This window comes from Pygocentrus nattereri, chromosome 24 (assembly GCF_015220715.1).
Source record: "Pygocentrus nattereri isolate fPygNat1 chromosome 24, fPygNat1.pri, whole genome shotgun sequence".
Lineage (NCBI taxonomy): Eukaryota > Metazoa > Chordata > Actinopteri > Characiformes > Serrasalmidae > Pygocentrus > Pygocentrus nattereri.
Window position 1 is genome coordinate 16,413,514 of NC_051234.1, and position 15,845 is coordinate 16,429,358.

General features: G+C 40.8%; 1 protein-coding gene across 1 annotated transcript in view; it reads left to right on the forward strand.

The window, feature by feature from the left end:
• The window catches only part of ofcc1 (orofacial cleft 1 candidate 1), a 119,465-nt gene that overhangs the window by 91,631 nt on the left and 11,989 nt on the right, over positions 1 to 15,845 (forward strand). Inside the window, exon 18 of the mRNA XM_037533795.1 lies at positions 13,336 to 13,515. Coding sequence (XP_037389692.1) covers positions 13,336 to 13,515 — 180 coding nt within the window. The remainder of the gene's footprint in view (positions 1 to 13,335; positions 13,516 to 15,845) is intronic.

Genomic DNA, 15,845 nt, shown 5'->3' on the forward strand with positions numbered 1-15,845 from the left:
TGAAAGGATGAGCTGCATTTTCATCTGAATTGCATGGCTAAATTATAGTTATTATTTGCTAGTGCTTCAGTGCATGTAGACAGTGCAGAAGGCATATTGTGGTATTGCTGATAAAAGTATGATTTCGAAGATAGGGTATGTGTTTTATGTTTGAAATAATAAAAAAAATAATAATCCTTGTATTTCCAATTTGTTGAAAGAAACATTGTGAATGATGTTAAATGTTTAGGTATTGACAGGCTGCTGGCTGTTCTTTTTTCTTTTCCTGATTAAATCAATTAGTCGAAGTCGTAATGAACTGATTAATCGATTTTGGAAATCATTAGTTACAGATCAGGCTACTTTATCTGTTTAGATGTTTCATTTAGAGTATTATAAATGATTATACCCTTTAAATTTGTAAACTAATGTGGTTACCTTGTTTGTACACCAAAAGTCACAACAACATGGAAACACACACACACACACCTAAGCCGCTTCTCCTTCTGGGTCGCGAGGGCTGCTGGAGCCACTCCCAGCTGTCAGCGGATGGAAGGCAGGATACACCCTGGACAGGTCGCCAGTCTATCGCAGGACAGACGGACAGACATACACAATCACTCACACACTCACACCTAGGGGCAGTTCAGCATGTAACATGGAAACAGTCATCATTTATATTATTGTAAAATATTGAATCCAGCGAGGTGAATTAAATTAAATGAAGCACATGGATATACACCTGGTCAGTTAGTCAGCTGTGTGTTGTAGCTAAGCAGAGACGGAGTGACCATCTACTGAGCACTCAACCACTGCAGGGTCACTCAGCCCCTCCCTGCACGCCTGGGGGCACAGTGTGTTTGTTTGTGTGTGTGTGTGTGTGTGTGTGTGTGTGTGTGTGTGTGTGTGTGTATATGTGTACATACAGGCTTGTTTATGTGAACTGAGAAACTGAAACTGAAGATTGTCTGTAAGGTGGAATATGTGGGTATGTACATTTGTAAAGCTGGACACTGGTGAGACATTTGGGTCTTCGTAGTCTTATGCATAACTGCTTTCTGTGGGTTCACACCAATCTTTGTGCATTTTTATTTTTGTCTTAGTAGTATGGCCCTGCCCTTAAAAATATACAATAGTTTGAGCACTCCTAATAAAATTAAATGTTTTGTTTATTTTCTAAGTGAAAATAAGTTAACACAACAAGTAAACACACCCTTTACAGAAAATGCATTTTTGCAGTTTAATGCAGTTTAATGTATGAGGAAAAAAATGTAAAATTTTGCGCATATTTAATGTTTTATTTGTTAAAGTATTAAATGAATAGTAATGGTAAGGTAAAAGTTGTGCACTTATTTTCACTTTCACAATCAAAAAAAATTTATTTGTCCAGGGGCACCCAAACTTTTGCATACGACTGTGTCAGTGTGATGATAAAATCAGCCAATAACAAGTTTCCTTTGATATATTAGTATAGGCAAAATTCACTGATAAATGTAATAGTATCGTACCTATGATGGGTCTTATGTGCATGTAATGGGACCCTTTATTTAATTTCCTAGTCAAAAAAGCAGTTAAATGCAGGTGCTTCTGTCAGTGCTGTTGGTCTTAAAGGATGTGTAGCTGTCAAGAAGCTGCCAATTAGAAAACGAAATAGAAAATATATAAAAAAAAATTGTAAATCAAACAAAAACCTGCTGGTGAAATAATGGCCTGGCCACCCCAGCATCACTCAGTGTGTTTGGGATTGCTTGAATTGTGAGAAGCTGAGGTGTAACCAACTTCCAAGACTGAACTCTGGAGGGAGATTTCTTTGAAACACTGAAAGCAAGTCCCCCAGGAAGAATGGAAGCTGATCTAAAGACAAAGGATGGACACACCCTGTATTGAAAGAACTAAAATTATTTTTAATTGTTGAGGCTTGTTGTTGTTGTTTTCTTCTTCTTCCTGACTCTAAAAAGTGAATAACTTAAGCATAATGACTGTTTTGACTGGAAATTAAACCAATCAAAGGTGGTCTCTGACTTTTGCTCAGTCCTGCAAAATACCTCCAAACCTTGGATGTAAAATCACTACCTGTTTTTATTAATATTAGTTAATATTAGTTGTATTTATTGTAATATTAGCAGTACCCAGGTGAATGTAATATTCTGAGGTGCCAGAAATGTTAACACACTGTACTGTAAGTGTGCACTGAACATCTTATAGATGTACTACTTTGTGTTTTATATGTGAATTTTGCTGAACTGAATGTTTTAGTCTATTAGTGCATATGGTGCAGATGCTACCGAGGAGCCTGAGCTGAAGATTTGATGGATGTAGCAGCAATAACTGAAGTAGGCATTACTTAGAGACTCATATTGAAGGATTATATAGCAGTTAGTTCTGGCCACACAAGCTGATTGGTTGAGAGGCATTCAAACCATGCTGATATTTCACATCATGGGTTTTTCCACAAACACTGTATCACTCCACTGAGATGCCAGTGTTAGGCAACGACCTTGATAGGAGACGCTCAAGCTATTTGAACGATAGAAAATGGACACTTTTAAGATCAAATTTGACCGACAGCTGATTTGGTCAAACACTGAAGATGAGACTGCACTAAAGTCTAAATCTGTCAGTCAGTCTGGGTGGAGCTGGAGACCGAACTGCCGGCTGTGCAGCGAGTGGACGGAGCTCATTACTGTGATGTAGAAACAAGCTGCTTGTCAAGGAACTATAATTTGGCAGAAGGAATTACGAACATTAAAAACATATTAAACACCACCTTCATGGCAGAGTTTATTTCTAAGTATCAGAATGGGGAAGAAAGGTGATTTAAGTGACTTTGAACACAACCATCTCTAGGGTTTACAGAGAATGGTCAGAAAAAGAGAAACTATCCAGTGAGCGGCAGTTGTGTGGACGAAAATACCTTGTTGATGTGAGAGGTCAGAGGAGAATGGGCAGACTGGTTCGAGATGATAGAAAGGCAACAGTAACTCAAATAACCAACCAAAATCTCTGAGGAATGTTTCCAATACCTTGTTGAAAGTATGTAATGAAGAATTAAGGCAAAAGGGGGTCCAAGCTTTTACTAGCAAGGTGTACCTAATAAAGTGGCTGGTGAGTGCATGTGTAATGTGTAATAGAGTAAATAATATCAGTATGCCAGTAGCTGTAATTGGAATTTTTAGCTTGAGCCCTGTTCCGTATGCACTTTTTGTACACATTTGTTAGAAGTATGGCCCCTACTGGCCCCTGCTGGCTCTGGCTATCCCTCCGTCATCTGCTTTAGATGGATGACCCGTTCTATCATATCAAACTGTACTACACCTGCCATGTGCCACTACCACATAAATATCCCAGGCTGTCCGCCACACACACACACACACACACACACACACACACAGACTCATTCAAATGCACCTGTCAGTGTGATGAAGCACTCGCCCGCAGGGAAGCATTGTTTACATTTTCACTCCACTCTTCGCAAAAGTGAGATTCTAATTATTTTCCCCCACTGTAAATTAAAGCCAAGCGGGACAGAACCACGAGCCCAGAGGATCCAGCTGCAGCAACTCTCTCTCTCTCTCTCTCTCTCCTTACAATAAAGGGTGGTGGGCGGGTGGGACTGAACACGAAGGTCAGCAGCTTTTTTGTTTGGTGAAAGAGAGGAAAAAAGCATGGAGGTGGGTAAGAAATAGAGAGAGAGAGAGAGGCAAAGGTGAGGCACAGCTCACTCACACATACACACGCAAGCGCGTAGGCTTACATGCACAGTCGACTTCGCTGTTGTGCTCATTACACGCAAGTCTAGAGATATTCAGCCGAGTGGAATGCATTATTCCTCACATTTCATACATAATAATGTGCCAAAATTGCATTGCGTTATTTGTCATTCCGATGACTAGAGAGAGACAGAAAGAGAGAGAGAAGGGAAAGATTTAATTAGCCCAAAGAGCATGCAGACGAAGGTAAAATTAGGCTAAAAGGGAGAGCCGCAGATGAGCGGGCTCTGTAATGATGCCACTATCTTATTTAGATCGCTCAGAGTGGGATGATGCAAAGCTGGGCCTCACTTAGGCCCTGAGAATCCTTACTTCCCCTACAGGAAGACTGAGGGCTCTCTCTCTCTCTCTCTCTCTCTCTTTATCCCTTTCACTCACACTGTCTGTCTCTGTCTACCTGTCTGTCTACCTATCTATCTGTCTCCCTTTGTCATTCTTTGACTTTTTCTCTATTTCTCATTTTTGTTTCATACTTACTCCTTTCCTTCTTTTTTCTCTGTCTACTTCCCTTTTTCTTTGCTTTTCTTTATTATCTCTTGCTCTTTTTTCCTCTTCTTCTTTTTTACTGTCCTTGTCTTCTTTCTCTCTTGCTCTGTCTCCCACTCTTTTCTCCTTTAATTCTTCCTCTTTCTCCTTTTTTCCTCTCTCTCTCTCACTCTGTTTGTCTGCGTATCTATCTATCTATCTATCTATCTATCTATCTATCTATCTATCTATCTATCTGTCTGTCTGTCTGTCTGTCTGTCTGTCTGTCTTTCTCTGTTCTGTTTTACTATTTTTTCTTTTTTTACTCTTTGTCTGTCTCACACTTTTATTTCTTTTAATCTTTTTCTCTTCCTTCTTTTCATTTTTCCTGTCTTCTCATTTTCTCCCACTTTTCTCCTCTATTCCTTCCTTTTTCTTTTTCTTTTTTTCATTTCTCTCTCTCTCTCTCGCTCTCTCGCTCTCTTTCTGTTTATGGCATCGATAGGAAAGGTCAGGGTTTTCACTGTTTTCAGATACTTGACATTATTAAAAAGTGAATTTAGAAGATTACAAACCAGTTTCCTGTAGCTGAACAGCAGTAATAAACAGAGGCTATCACGCTGTACCAGCACTGCATCAGTGATATGTGGCAGTTTATTTCACTCTTCTGTGATGACTGATTGCTCTTTTATTTGTAGTCCTGTACTGTCAGTGTTTTAAAAATCACATTTATATAACATGCCATTTCTGACATCTTTCTCAGTGCTGTCTATTTCTCTCTCTCGCCCCTGTAACAGCATATTTTATGAGGACTGTACTGATTTCATATGACCCTCCACCAGCGCAATTATGACTCCATTATGATGCGCCTTCTCTTTTAGCTCCCGTATTAAGAATGTTTCGAACACAGGAGACACTTACACTTCAGTGCGACGCTTATCAAATTTCGTATATCCATTTTTACAAATCTGGAGACGTGTAATCTCATTTGGCCGGGAGCAGGCGCAGGCTCATTTCGAGAAGGGTTGAGTGCTGGCTGCCATTTTTATTTCCACTTCCTGGATCCCGGCCGGCCCCGCCGCATTTGCCGTAACGTCTGCGAAATGCAGAATTTATGTTGGGGCTGGGAGACATGGTTTGATGTTTATAGACCTCAAAGAAGCAGTGGCTGTCTCTCCTGATGCAAATAAAGAGACTGATATGAGGCTCTATCAGATCCCCGTGTACAGACGTCCACAATAAATCGAGGCTAGATTGGTTGGAATTAGGTTAGCTCACTTGAATGCTATCTGCTTAACCCACAGATGGGCTCTCTGAGAACACCCAGGCATTGAGTCTAAATCAGTCACTTAGCGCCAGTGCAGGGACAATGGCGGAGAGAACACGCTGCCTCACGCACGCATGCACCAACGCAAGGCGAAGCAGGCTAACACCCAGCGAGGCTCCTTGTTACGTTTGTATAAATGATTCAATGGGAGAGCCATGATGCAATATGTGAAAAACTCGCTCAGAATGAGGCATTTGGGCAATATCACGCTGTTTGTGTGTGTACACATTTCAGTGTTTTTTGATACAAAAATTATACATGCAGATTAGCACTAACCAAACTCAATGGAGAGGAGCAAGCGCGAATTGACAGAAACGACTACCCAGCATTACCTCGTAGTTACAGGGAGTTGAGCAGGTATTGCATAATGTACAAAACGGCCTCAGAAGCCAGATGGTTTCTATGAAATTGCATACAGCATAATACAAAATCACAAAGACTGAGACCACACAGGGTCCTGTTGTGGATGACACTGCCAGGCCAGTTTTCAGGCCAGCTTAAGTGAGGCTTGGTAAATGACGGGGAAAGGGAAGTGTTTCTAATTTACTTGGTAATTTCTTTCTGATGGCTTTAGAAGTCTCCTCTGACGGTGCACAATCAGAACGTTCTCTCCGGGCTGTCTGTACTTAAGAAGTGTCTAATTACGTACGGTAATGACTCTCATGCTCCTAGCTGCGGCAGCCTGTGTTTTGGCAACACACTTAAGTAGCTGGAGAAACTGCGACATGGGTGCACAGTGAAATGAAAGTTGTTTCAGCCTGACCCTGCCTCCCCCCAAACAACCCCACCTTCCTCTCGCTGTTTTCCAGAGGAGTTGTAATTACTGAGCCAATTAAGGGGTCACCTTGAGTTTGCAAACTCCAAGTGCGGCCCAAAAAACTTCCCACTGCCTTTCAACCTGGCTGAACCTGCTGAGCTTTACTGAAGCAAGATCGATTCAGAGGCCAGACAGACAGAGGGAGAGAGATTGGGAATAGAGATGAAGGGAGAGGAGAGATCCAGGAAGGAGACGGATGGTATGAGAGAGGACGAGAGAGAGAGATGGTGACTCATGCAGTAATTGGGTCCTTGCCCTGCACTAAGCTCTGAATTCAGGCCTGCCCTGCCCCGTTGGCTTCCTCCTCTGTCACTGAGACAGGGCTCCTAAATTTGTTCAGCCTCTCTGAGGAGGAGTTCCTGTTTTCCTCCCAATCACACACTGCCCCAGCACTTACACTGGTTTAGTACACCAGCTGACCTTGCTCTCTAAGGCTTACAACAAAGTTAGAGACTGCACTGATCCGATATCCAGTATTAGTTTTGCACTGATACCAGCAGAATACCGGATCAGGTACTGGAGGAATAAGAATTAACCCAATCTAGTTCTCTAACAAATTTAACCTGAAAAAATTATGGAATTAGTGCAACATAGCAAAGTGAAATATGTCACATGATCGCAGTAGGTACATGAAGCCTAAGAATAAAGTAATTAGCCTAAAATAGTACAGAATTGCTTGTAGTGCTACATAACAAAGTGAAGTAAAGTACATCACACAATCCCAGTAGCCATGTGATGCAAAAAATTAACATAATATGTTTTCTTACTAATATAGTCTGAAATATTACAGAATTACTTACAGTGCAACATAACAAAATGAAGTATGTCACATAATTTGGGGCAGTCATGGGCTGGAGGTTAGGAAACCAGCCTTGTGACCAGAAGATTGCCTGTTTGATCCCCTGCGCTGACAGTGACCTTGAGCAAGACACCTAACCTTCAACTGCTCCAGAGGGGCAGTGAATAGGGCTGCCCACCACTCTGGGCAAGTGTGCTCACTGCGCCCTAGTCTGTGTGCATTTGCTAGTGTGTGTGTGTGTGTGTTTCACTGCAGAGGTGTGTTAAAATGCAAAGGTGAAATTTCCCCATTGTGGGACTAATAAGAGTAACTAATCAAAGTAGCTATGTGATGCCTAGTTAATCTAGTAAAGTATTATAATAGAATTAAAATTTTAGTTGTCAAAATTTTAATTTATTTTAATCATAAGTGGGTTATTTGAGAGTTTCTTTCTTCCTGTAGTATAGTACAGTGTTTCAGCAGTTTGAGCATGCTGGTTTTCAATGGCCATCTTAAAGAACATTTCAGCCAAAATGAAACATCGCCATTGCTATCTGTTATAAACTTGCTTTTTTGCAGCTGAATGTCTTATGTATTTATTAGCATCTGAGTTAGTTTATCACTGTAACACGGAGCGAGGAGGTAGACGCATATGCGGAGATAAGCGATGTTTATTTTGGGCATATCCAAAGTCAGGGTCGAGACAGTCCAGGGGACAGTAATCAAGATCGAGAGCAGGGTGGGCAGACATGATAAACACAGAATCCAAACAGCAAACAATCACACAAACATCTAACGACAAACACCATAATCAGAACAACAATTCAAACAGTACAAAGACCAGGACTAGACTAAGGGAAACACATGGCTTAAATACAAGAGGGCTAACGAGGGTTCACAAGACACAGGTGGAAAACACAGGTGGGAACAATCAGGGGCGGAGTAACTAAACAAGGGATTAAAACTGGGATTAAAACAAAAAGCACATGGACTAGACCAAAACACAACACGAACACATGGACAGGACTGGGAGGGGCCAATCGTGAAAATCACTGTTATGGGATTCCTATTGGTTGTAATACATGTTTGCTTAATGCATGCTGGCTCCTGTAGTGTAAAAACACAGAAAGGACACAAAATCGTAAATACTGTCAAACTGATGAGATATGATGCTGTGTTACAGACTGTTATTAACGTAACAAACAGCATATTTTGTTCTAGTTTTAAGTTTGAAAGCCCATCTAAGTGGAGTTTTTCAATTAAGACATAGCTCAGTTTCAAGATTTGTAGTTTTTAAGGGAAAAATACACTCACCGGCCACTTTATTAGGCCGCAACACAATGCATTTAGGCATGTAGAGGTGGTGAAGTGCAGACTGAGCATCAGAATGGGGAAGAAAGGTGATTTAAGTGACTTTGAACGTGGCGTGGTTGTTGGTGCCAGACAGGCTTTTCTGAGTATTTCAGAAACTGCTGATCTACTGGGATTTTTACACAACAGCCATCTCTAGGGTTTACAGAGTCTCAAAAAGAGAAATTATCCAGTGAGCGGCAGTTGTGTGGATGAAAATGCCTTGTTGATGTGAGAGGTCAGAGGAGAATTTGCAGACCGGTTCGAGGTGATACAAAGGCAACAGTAACTCAAATAACCAACCAGAATCTCTGAGGAATGTTTCCAAACTTTCTTGAAAGTATGCCATGAAGAATTAAGGCAGTTCTGAAGGCAAAAGGGGGTCCAACCTTTTACTAGCACCTAGTACCTAATAAAGTGGCCGGTGAGTGTATACTGGACCAATAATTGTATGAAAGAGTTCGCAAAGTTTTGTTATTGTTATCAGTAATGGAAAAGAAAAAGCAGTATTCTGCTAAACTGATCTCTGATCTTTAGCTGCCAAGCTGCCCGACTATATGCAAAAAGGAAAATAAGTGTCTACTGATATTTTATGTATTACTGGAGTTTACTGTTTTTATGTAAATGTGAAGTTGTGTGTGTGTACGTGTGTTCAATATGCATGCCAGGCACCTGCGTTCGAGCTTAGCGTGAGTGTGCATGATGAAGCCGACACTAGGTCATGTTTAAGCCAGCTCGACTGGGTGAGAGGCACCGTGATCTTCACACACCAATGCCTCTGAGTTCCATGACCTATATAACATGTTACACGCTTGGCTTACTCCCTGTGTTCTTCTATCAGAGCCGGATGGCGTGTTGCAGGTTCAGCCTGTGCTGTGTAGCTCACGTAAACACTACCACCACGACTCTGCACACGCAGATCTGAGTCGGCCAACCTTATACCTGCACAGACCATAAAATTAAAGGGACAGTAAGATCTAAAATGAAAATGAATGCAAACTATCAAGACCACAGATATGCTTCAAATCAACCTCTAGTTTTGTTTGTAATGAATCCATGGAACAATGGATCAGATTAGATGATAAGGGACTGGAATTGCTGGAACATTGAGACTCACAATCCTTACAGGAAATATGTGACTTGATGTATTAACAAACTGCATGCTCAGCTTTGATAGTACAGTAGTTAGCGCACTACTAACTGAAAGCACGTATACAGATATTAACAAGCATATGGAAAATAACTGCTTACAAGGCTGAAAGAATGCCACGTATTTCAACATTTAAACATATTTTTAAAAATGTTTAGGAACCACAGGACCTTTAATAGGTGAATATTGAATTAAATTGGATTCAAATGATTAATTCAGGATTAGATGGATTTATTTTGTGTGCTCTAATTTGACCTTAAAGAAAAAGAGTGTATTTATTCATAATTTAAGTGTATGTATTGTAAAGGTAAAAGCTTACATTAATTCAGTAACATTATTTTCATCCAACACCTGCAATTGTAGCCCTCTTGTATTTGTCTATACAGCTCATGTATTCCTGTTACAGTGAAAGCTCTTTTTGTGCTTGTGTCACTGTTTGTGCTTTTGTTAGTTTGCTGCTTATTAATTTATTCATAGATCTCCTACCATCGAGTGCAGTCTGCCAAAGGAATTGCTTTAAAAGAAGATATTCCATTTAAAAGCTATATTTAAATGAGAGGGATAGAATCATAGATTCTGTAATAGCAACATACAGTGTAAGAGCCCTACTATAGCATCAAACCATAAAAATGTGATCATGGTGTTAATAATTACAACACACTAACACTGACATGAACACCAACTTTGACAGAACTAGAATGTAAATTAAAAAAAATTGCAAGTAGTTCAACCTATGTATACAACACTGTTTTCAAACAAGTCGGGATGCTGTGCAAAATATAAATGAAAACAGAATGCAATAATATTCAAATCATTAAAGACAACATATGAAATGTGAAACTTTAGTGTTTTTGGAAAATAAAAGCCCATTTTGAATTTGATGCCAGCAGTACATTTCAAAACACCTGGTGGAACATCTCACAATTAATTAGATTGATTGGCAGCAGTTCAGTAACATTTTGGGTATAAAAAGTCTTTAAAAATACAGGGAGGAGTTTACCACTCTGTGAAAGAACTTGGCAAAGCAAAGAACTTGGGGATTTCATCATCTGCTGTACATAATATCATGAGAAGAATCAGAGAATCTGGAGAAATCTATGTGCAAGGGATGCTACTGCCTTCTCAAAAGCCAGCATTTATGATGATATGAGGGTACATTGGTGCACATGGCATGGCTGATCTGCACATATGTGAAGGCACCATGCTGAACTATATATACAGGGGTTGGAGCAGCATATGCTGCCATCCAGATGACGTCTTTTTCAGGGAAGGAATTGATTATTTCAGCAAGACAATGTCAAACCACATTCTGTATCTATTACAACAGTATGGCTCTGTAGTAGTAGAGTCTGGGTGCTAAATTGGCCTGCCTGCAGTGCAGACCTGTCACCACTGAAAACATTTGCCACCTTATTATATGAAAGATACAGTAACGGAGACCCCGTCTATATCAAGCAAAAATGGAGAAACATTTCACATCTAATCAGTTTTCAAGCGATTATAGAGTATTATTAAAAGAAGATATTATGAAACACAGTAGTAAACATGTCCCTGTCCCAACTTTTTTTAGAGGTGTTGCTGGCATTACAGTTAAAATGGGCATATGTTTTTCAGAAAAGCACTAACATTTCTCAGTTTTAACATTTGACATGTTGTTTTTGTACTATATTCGATTAAATGTAGGATTTAAATGATTTGCACATCATTACGTTCTGTTTTTATTTACATTTTGCACAGCGTCCCAACTTTTTTGGAAATGAAGTTGTAGTTACTGTTTGGTAACAGCAATATAATGGGAAAAAATAAATGAAAGTTAAGAGTATTCATTTAAAATCATTAGGAGATAGGTGTCTAGGTGTTTCCGCATAATTTCTATATTTGAAAACCCTATCTGACATTCATTTGTTAGTTTCCATTCACTGCTGGGCATGTTAGCATCTCTGGTCTGTTTAATCAGTTGACATGGGATGGTTTAAGATCAGCATTAATAAGAGGCTATAGGGTGATAGCATATCATTTATTTCTTTTATTGCTCTTTTAAGGATTGGATTAAAAAGGCTTTTCTCTGAGGCTGTGTTCGTGCTTCTTGCTATGCCAGGGGTCAGAACTCAGTGAGTAATCTGGCAACCCGATCCCCTGCATTCTTGCCTTGGCGGGCTAGGATCATCAGTAAGGCTGAAGAACAGTGGTAAATTACAGAGGATTACTGTCAGCCGGTTTAGGATTTGATTCATCTCAAAAAGCACTGAACTGTGGTCGCAGGTAGGGCAAGGTAATTGCATCGAAGTGAGCATTTGTGCAATTATGCAGCACTAAGCCCTTCTCACCTCCACCCTTTGTTTTGTGCCTATGCCTACCAGTACGCACGCAGCATAGACGTAAACGCTCACTGCTTCGGCTTTTGCTTTCATGTAGATTTTTACAGGTTTCCCGTAAGCACACAAAACCGTACACAGTGTTAGCTGGAGGAGTCAGGATCATTGACCTTTCTCTCCTTTGTTTCCTTTCTTTTTGTGTCTCTTAATACATGCGGTGTTTCTCTTAACCCGACAGTACCAGACTATTCATGTCAGAAATAATTTCTCAATTATCCGTTGGGCTCAGCCCAAGTTCAGATTCTCAGAGCCAGCCTCCTGCCTTGGCCTGCATTTACTTCATCTTTAGTTTTTCTCCATACTTTGCTCTTCCTCCCTGTTTACCTTCACCTGAATTTTATCTGGCACTCTGGAGTCACTTGTGCTGCAGCAAATACAAAGCCTGGCATCAAGGTACTGGGTTAAGCCCACCATAAAAACAGCCCAAGGCCCCCACATACATCCCGGGCCTGCCAAAGAGATGTGAGAAGACAACCAGTTGCTTAAAATTACAACATTGCTGGTAATTTAAAATAAAATATTAATTACACACATTAATTTTTAGAAAATGTATAAGTATCCCTTTTTTTGTCATTGCATTGTGGCCAATCAAAATAGTAGTATTCTCCGCATTCCAGGATGTGGGCATGTAGTTCATCCTAAGCCCTACATTATTCTCTTAGTCTTTCATTTCAGTATTGGTTAGCAGCTGTTGCTATTCATCATTACCCTATCCTTTCAGTTGTTCAGTAGTACACCTTCTTTGTATTTGTTTTTCAAGTGGCATTTCCAACAAAATACATGTTGGATCTATGTATTGGATCTATGGCAATGGACAAAGTCTTGTCAGACCCAGATTGGGCATGGATTTAAAACTTGCTGTGGGTCAAGTTGGGTCAGACTCCAGAATACTCCAGGAGAATTTTGTTGGACTGTTTTGTTGAGTTTATCAGTCCAATTAAAGCTCTACTCCATCATTTCTCTTCCTCCCTCCTCCTCTCTTAAGCATCTCTCTCTCTCTCTCTCTCTCTCTCTCTCTCTCGCTCTCGCTCTTTCTTTCTCTCTCTCTCTCTCTCTCTCTCTCTCTCTCTCTCTCTCTCTCTCTCTCTCTCTCTCTCGCTCTCGCTCTTTCTTTCTCTCTCTCTCTCTCTCTCTCGCTCTCTCTCTTTCTCTCTCTCTCTCTCTCTCTCTCTCTCTCTCTCTCTCTCTTTCTCTCTCTCTCTCTCTCTCTCTCTCTCTCTCTCTCTCTCTCTCTCTCTCTCTCTGCTGTCAATCTTCTGCTGTTTGATTATTGCTGTGTCTTTATGGTGTTCTAATGAGCCGGGGGGTGTGTGTATCTCACTAGGTGGCAGTGTACGACTACATCTGGACAGAGGAGGAGCCAGCAGGGTCCGAACCCCCTGGGGCTGTGCCCACCACAGCAGGGGAGACCAGTACCCATGTATCTATCTACACACTGTACCTGAGTGGCCTACGCCAACGCTACAGACACTTCCTCAGGCAGCCCAATGGAGCCGTTGTAGAGGTGGGCCTTCCTTCCCTCTGTTTCGCACACACTGTCTTTTTTTGTTCCCACTCTTCTCAATGATGTCACATTCATGGCTCACACAACAATACAAAAAAAGAATGGAACAATATAGATAACTACTGAAATGCAGAACAGTGGCAAACAGTTTAGGCTGTACACATATTGCAGTGAACTGAGCAGTGTAAGGCAATTGGCACTTGTCAGGACCGTAACCATTGGTCCCAGAAAACTGGAACTGTGCTGCTGGCCATTACCAAGGGCTCACATTTAATGGTTTTTGGTACCTGCTCAATACTTTTTCCTCAAATAATGGAGCCATTAATATGGAACTGAGAATAACAGTGCAAATTGTTACTCTTCCAGGTGAGGATAAAGTCACCAAGCACAATTAAGTGACCAATCTGTGCATCAGAATATAAACTAAAATGGTATGATGATGAACCGGTTGCTATTTTCAGAATTGTTATCATTTTAGCATCCTATCACAACTCTCTGTATTCTATGTGTACAATGTTATTATGCTGGCCTCCAGAAGATGAATGTTTTTAAACTTTGTTTGATTCTACATGTAATTGTGTTTTTATCGCCATTTGTGTGGCGAGCGAGTGGGAGCCAAGAAAAGCACATGGTATTGTGTATTGTGAGCACAGCTAATGTTAAGCTAAGCTAGCTAGCAGAGGTGTGTAGTAAGTAGCTACCTTTACTCTGTTACATGTACAGAAGCAAATTTTTTCTGGATTTCTACTTTCCTTAGGACTTTTTAGTCATCAACATAGTTTCTTTTTCATTGATTTTTGTTTGATTTCTCTTTCTGTATCATTATTCCATCTCTACTGCTTTGCAGTTGGTCACACCTCTGACTATAGGGGTTCGTCATTTTAGATGAAGAGTGAATCAAAAAGAGAAGGATAGAGCCCTATACGTATAGTTTCAGGATGTGCCTGAATGTCCACTTTAATTAAGTTACTCATTACTTAAGTGGTCTTTGCACTTTTACACAAGTTGGCTGTTAGAAAAATAATTTTATTTCTAATTGAGTCGTTAGTACATTAGTAATATTTTACTGGAGTGTGGGCTTAGGCTTTATCATAACTAGTCCAACTGTCTCTGTAGTTGTTGTAAAATGAACCATAAGTTCCTTTGATTGCTTTTCAGGTTGCTTCTTGGTTTTGAATGTGCAGAGGAAAAAAAAAACACCTGTAGTGTAATTCTGGACAGACAGTACAGTCATAATAGTAGTCCAAAGAGTATTATGGCAACAATATCAATAGTATAGTGCTTACAAAAAGACAGATGTAGTAGAGCTGTGACTGGTAAAAGTGTATGCATTATACTGACCGCAGGCATGGCTATTGCACATTGCAATTGTGATGAAAAATGTGCAGAGCAGGAGCAGGACCTTACTGGGGAACCGATGCGCTGCATGTTCTTTAGTGCTGCTCGTCACCGTCCTCTGTGGACCTGCCTCTCTGTGTGGATCAGAAAAGGTGGAATTCAGGGTTAGAAGCAAACAGTGGTACAGACAACAGACATAATAAATAGGCTGCCAGAGGAGAAGAATTGGTACAGTTGGCTTAGATGTAGCCATATCTTTATTAATCTCCTTTACAGAAAGATAGAGAAAAAGAGGGAGATTGCTATACTCTGTCGATACAGGTCCAACTCAGAAAAAGAAAACATTTCAAATGCACACACACATGCACACACGCACACACACACACACACACACACACACACACACACACACACACACACACACACTCACACCCACACACACACACATTCACCAGGACTATCTGGCCTGGGGCGGTGCCATCATTCAGATCAAAGAGAGCTAAGCGAGGAGCTAAGCATTATTGTGTTCCTCACCCCCAGACCCAGCACTAACTCCCTCTCTCTGGGTCTTAGCTAAGAACTCATAGCAGTGGTGCGTTCCCTAACGCCCTGCATTCTGGGTACGTTTTCCACGGAGCTACACATTACTTCACCCAGCCGAGCAGCACTGAGCAGACTGCTGGCCAGATTGCTGTCTAATTAAATGTACCACAGATTCCACTCAGCAACACAGCAACAACTGCAAGCATATGAATTAACTCCCATCCCCCCGAGAACAACCTGGATCAGCCCAACAAAATTAATATTTTAAAACTTCCTTGTCAAAAGCGGCAGATTTATGCCGGGTGTGTCAACAGCTTGCTCGCAGGGACTGCACTCAGCTAATGGTGGATCCTGAGCCTGCTTTTGACTGATGAGAACGATGCTAACACATGGCATATCTATCATTCTGGGAAATGCTCTGCTGAAGTAACATAACGTAAAATACAGAG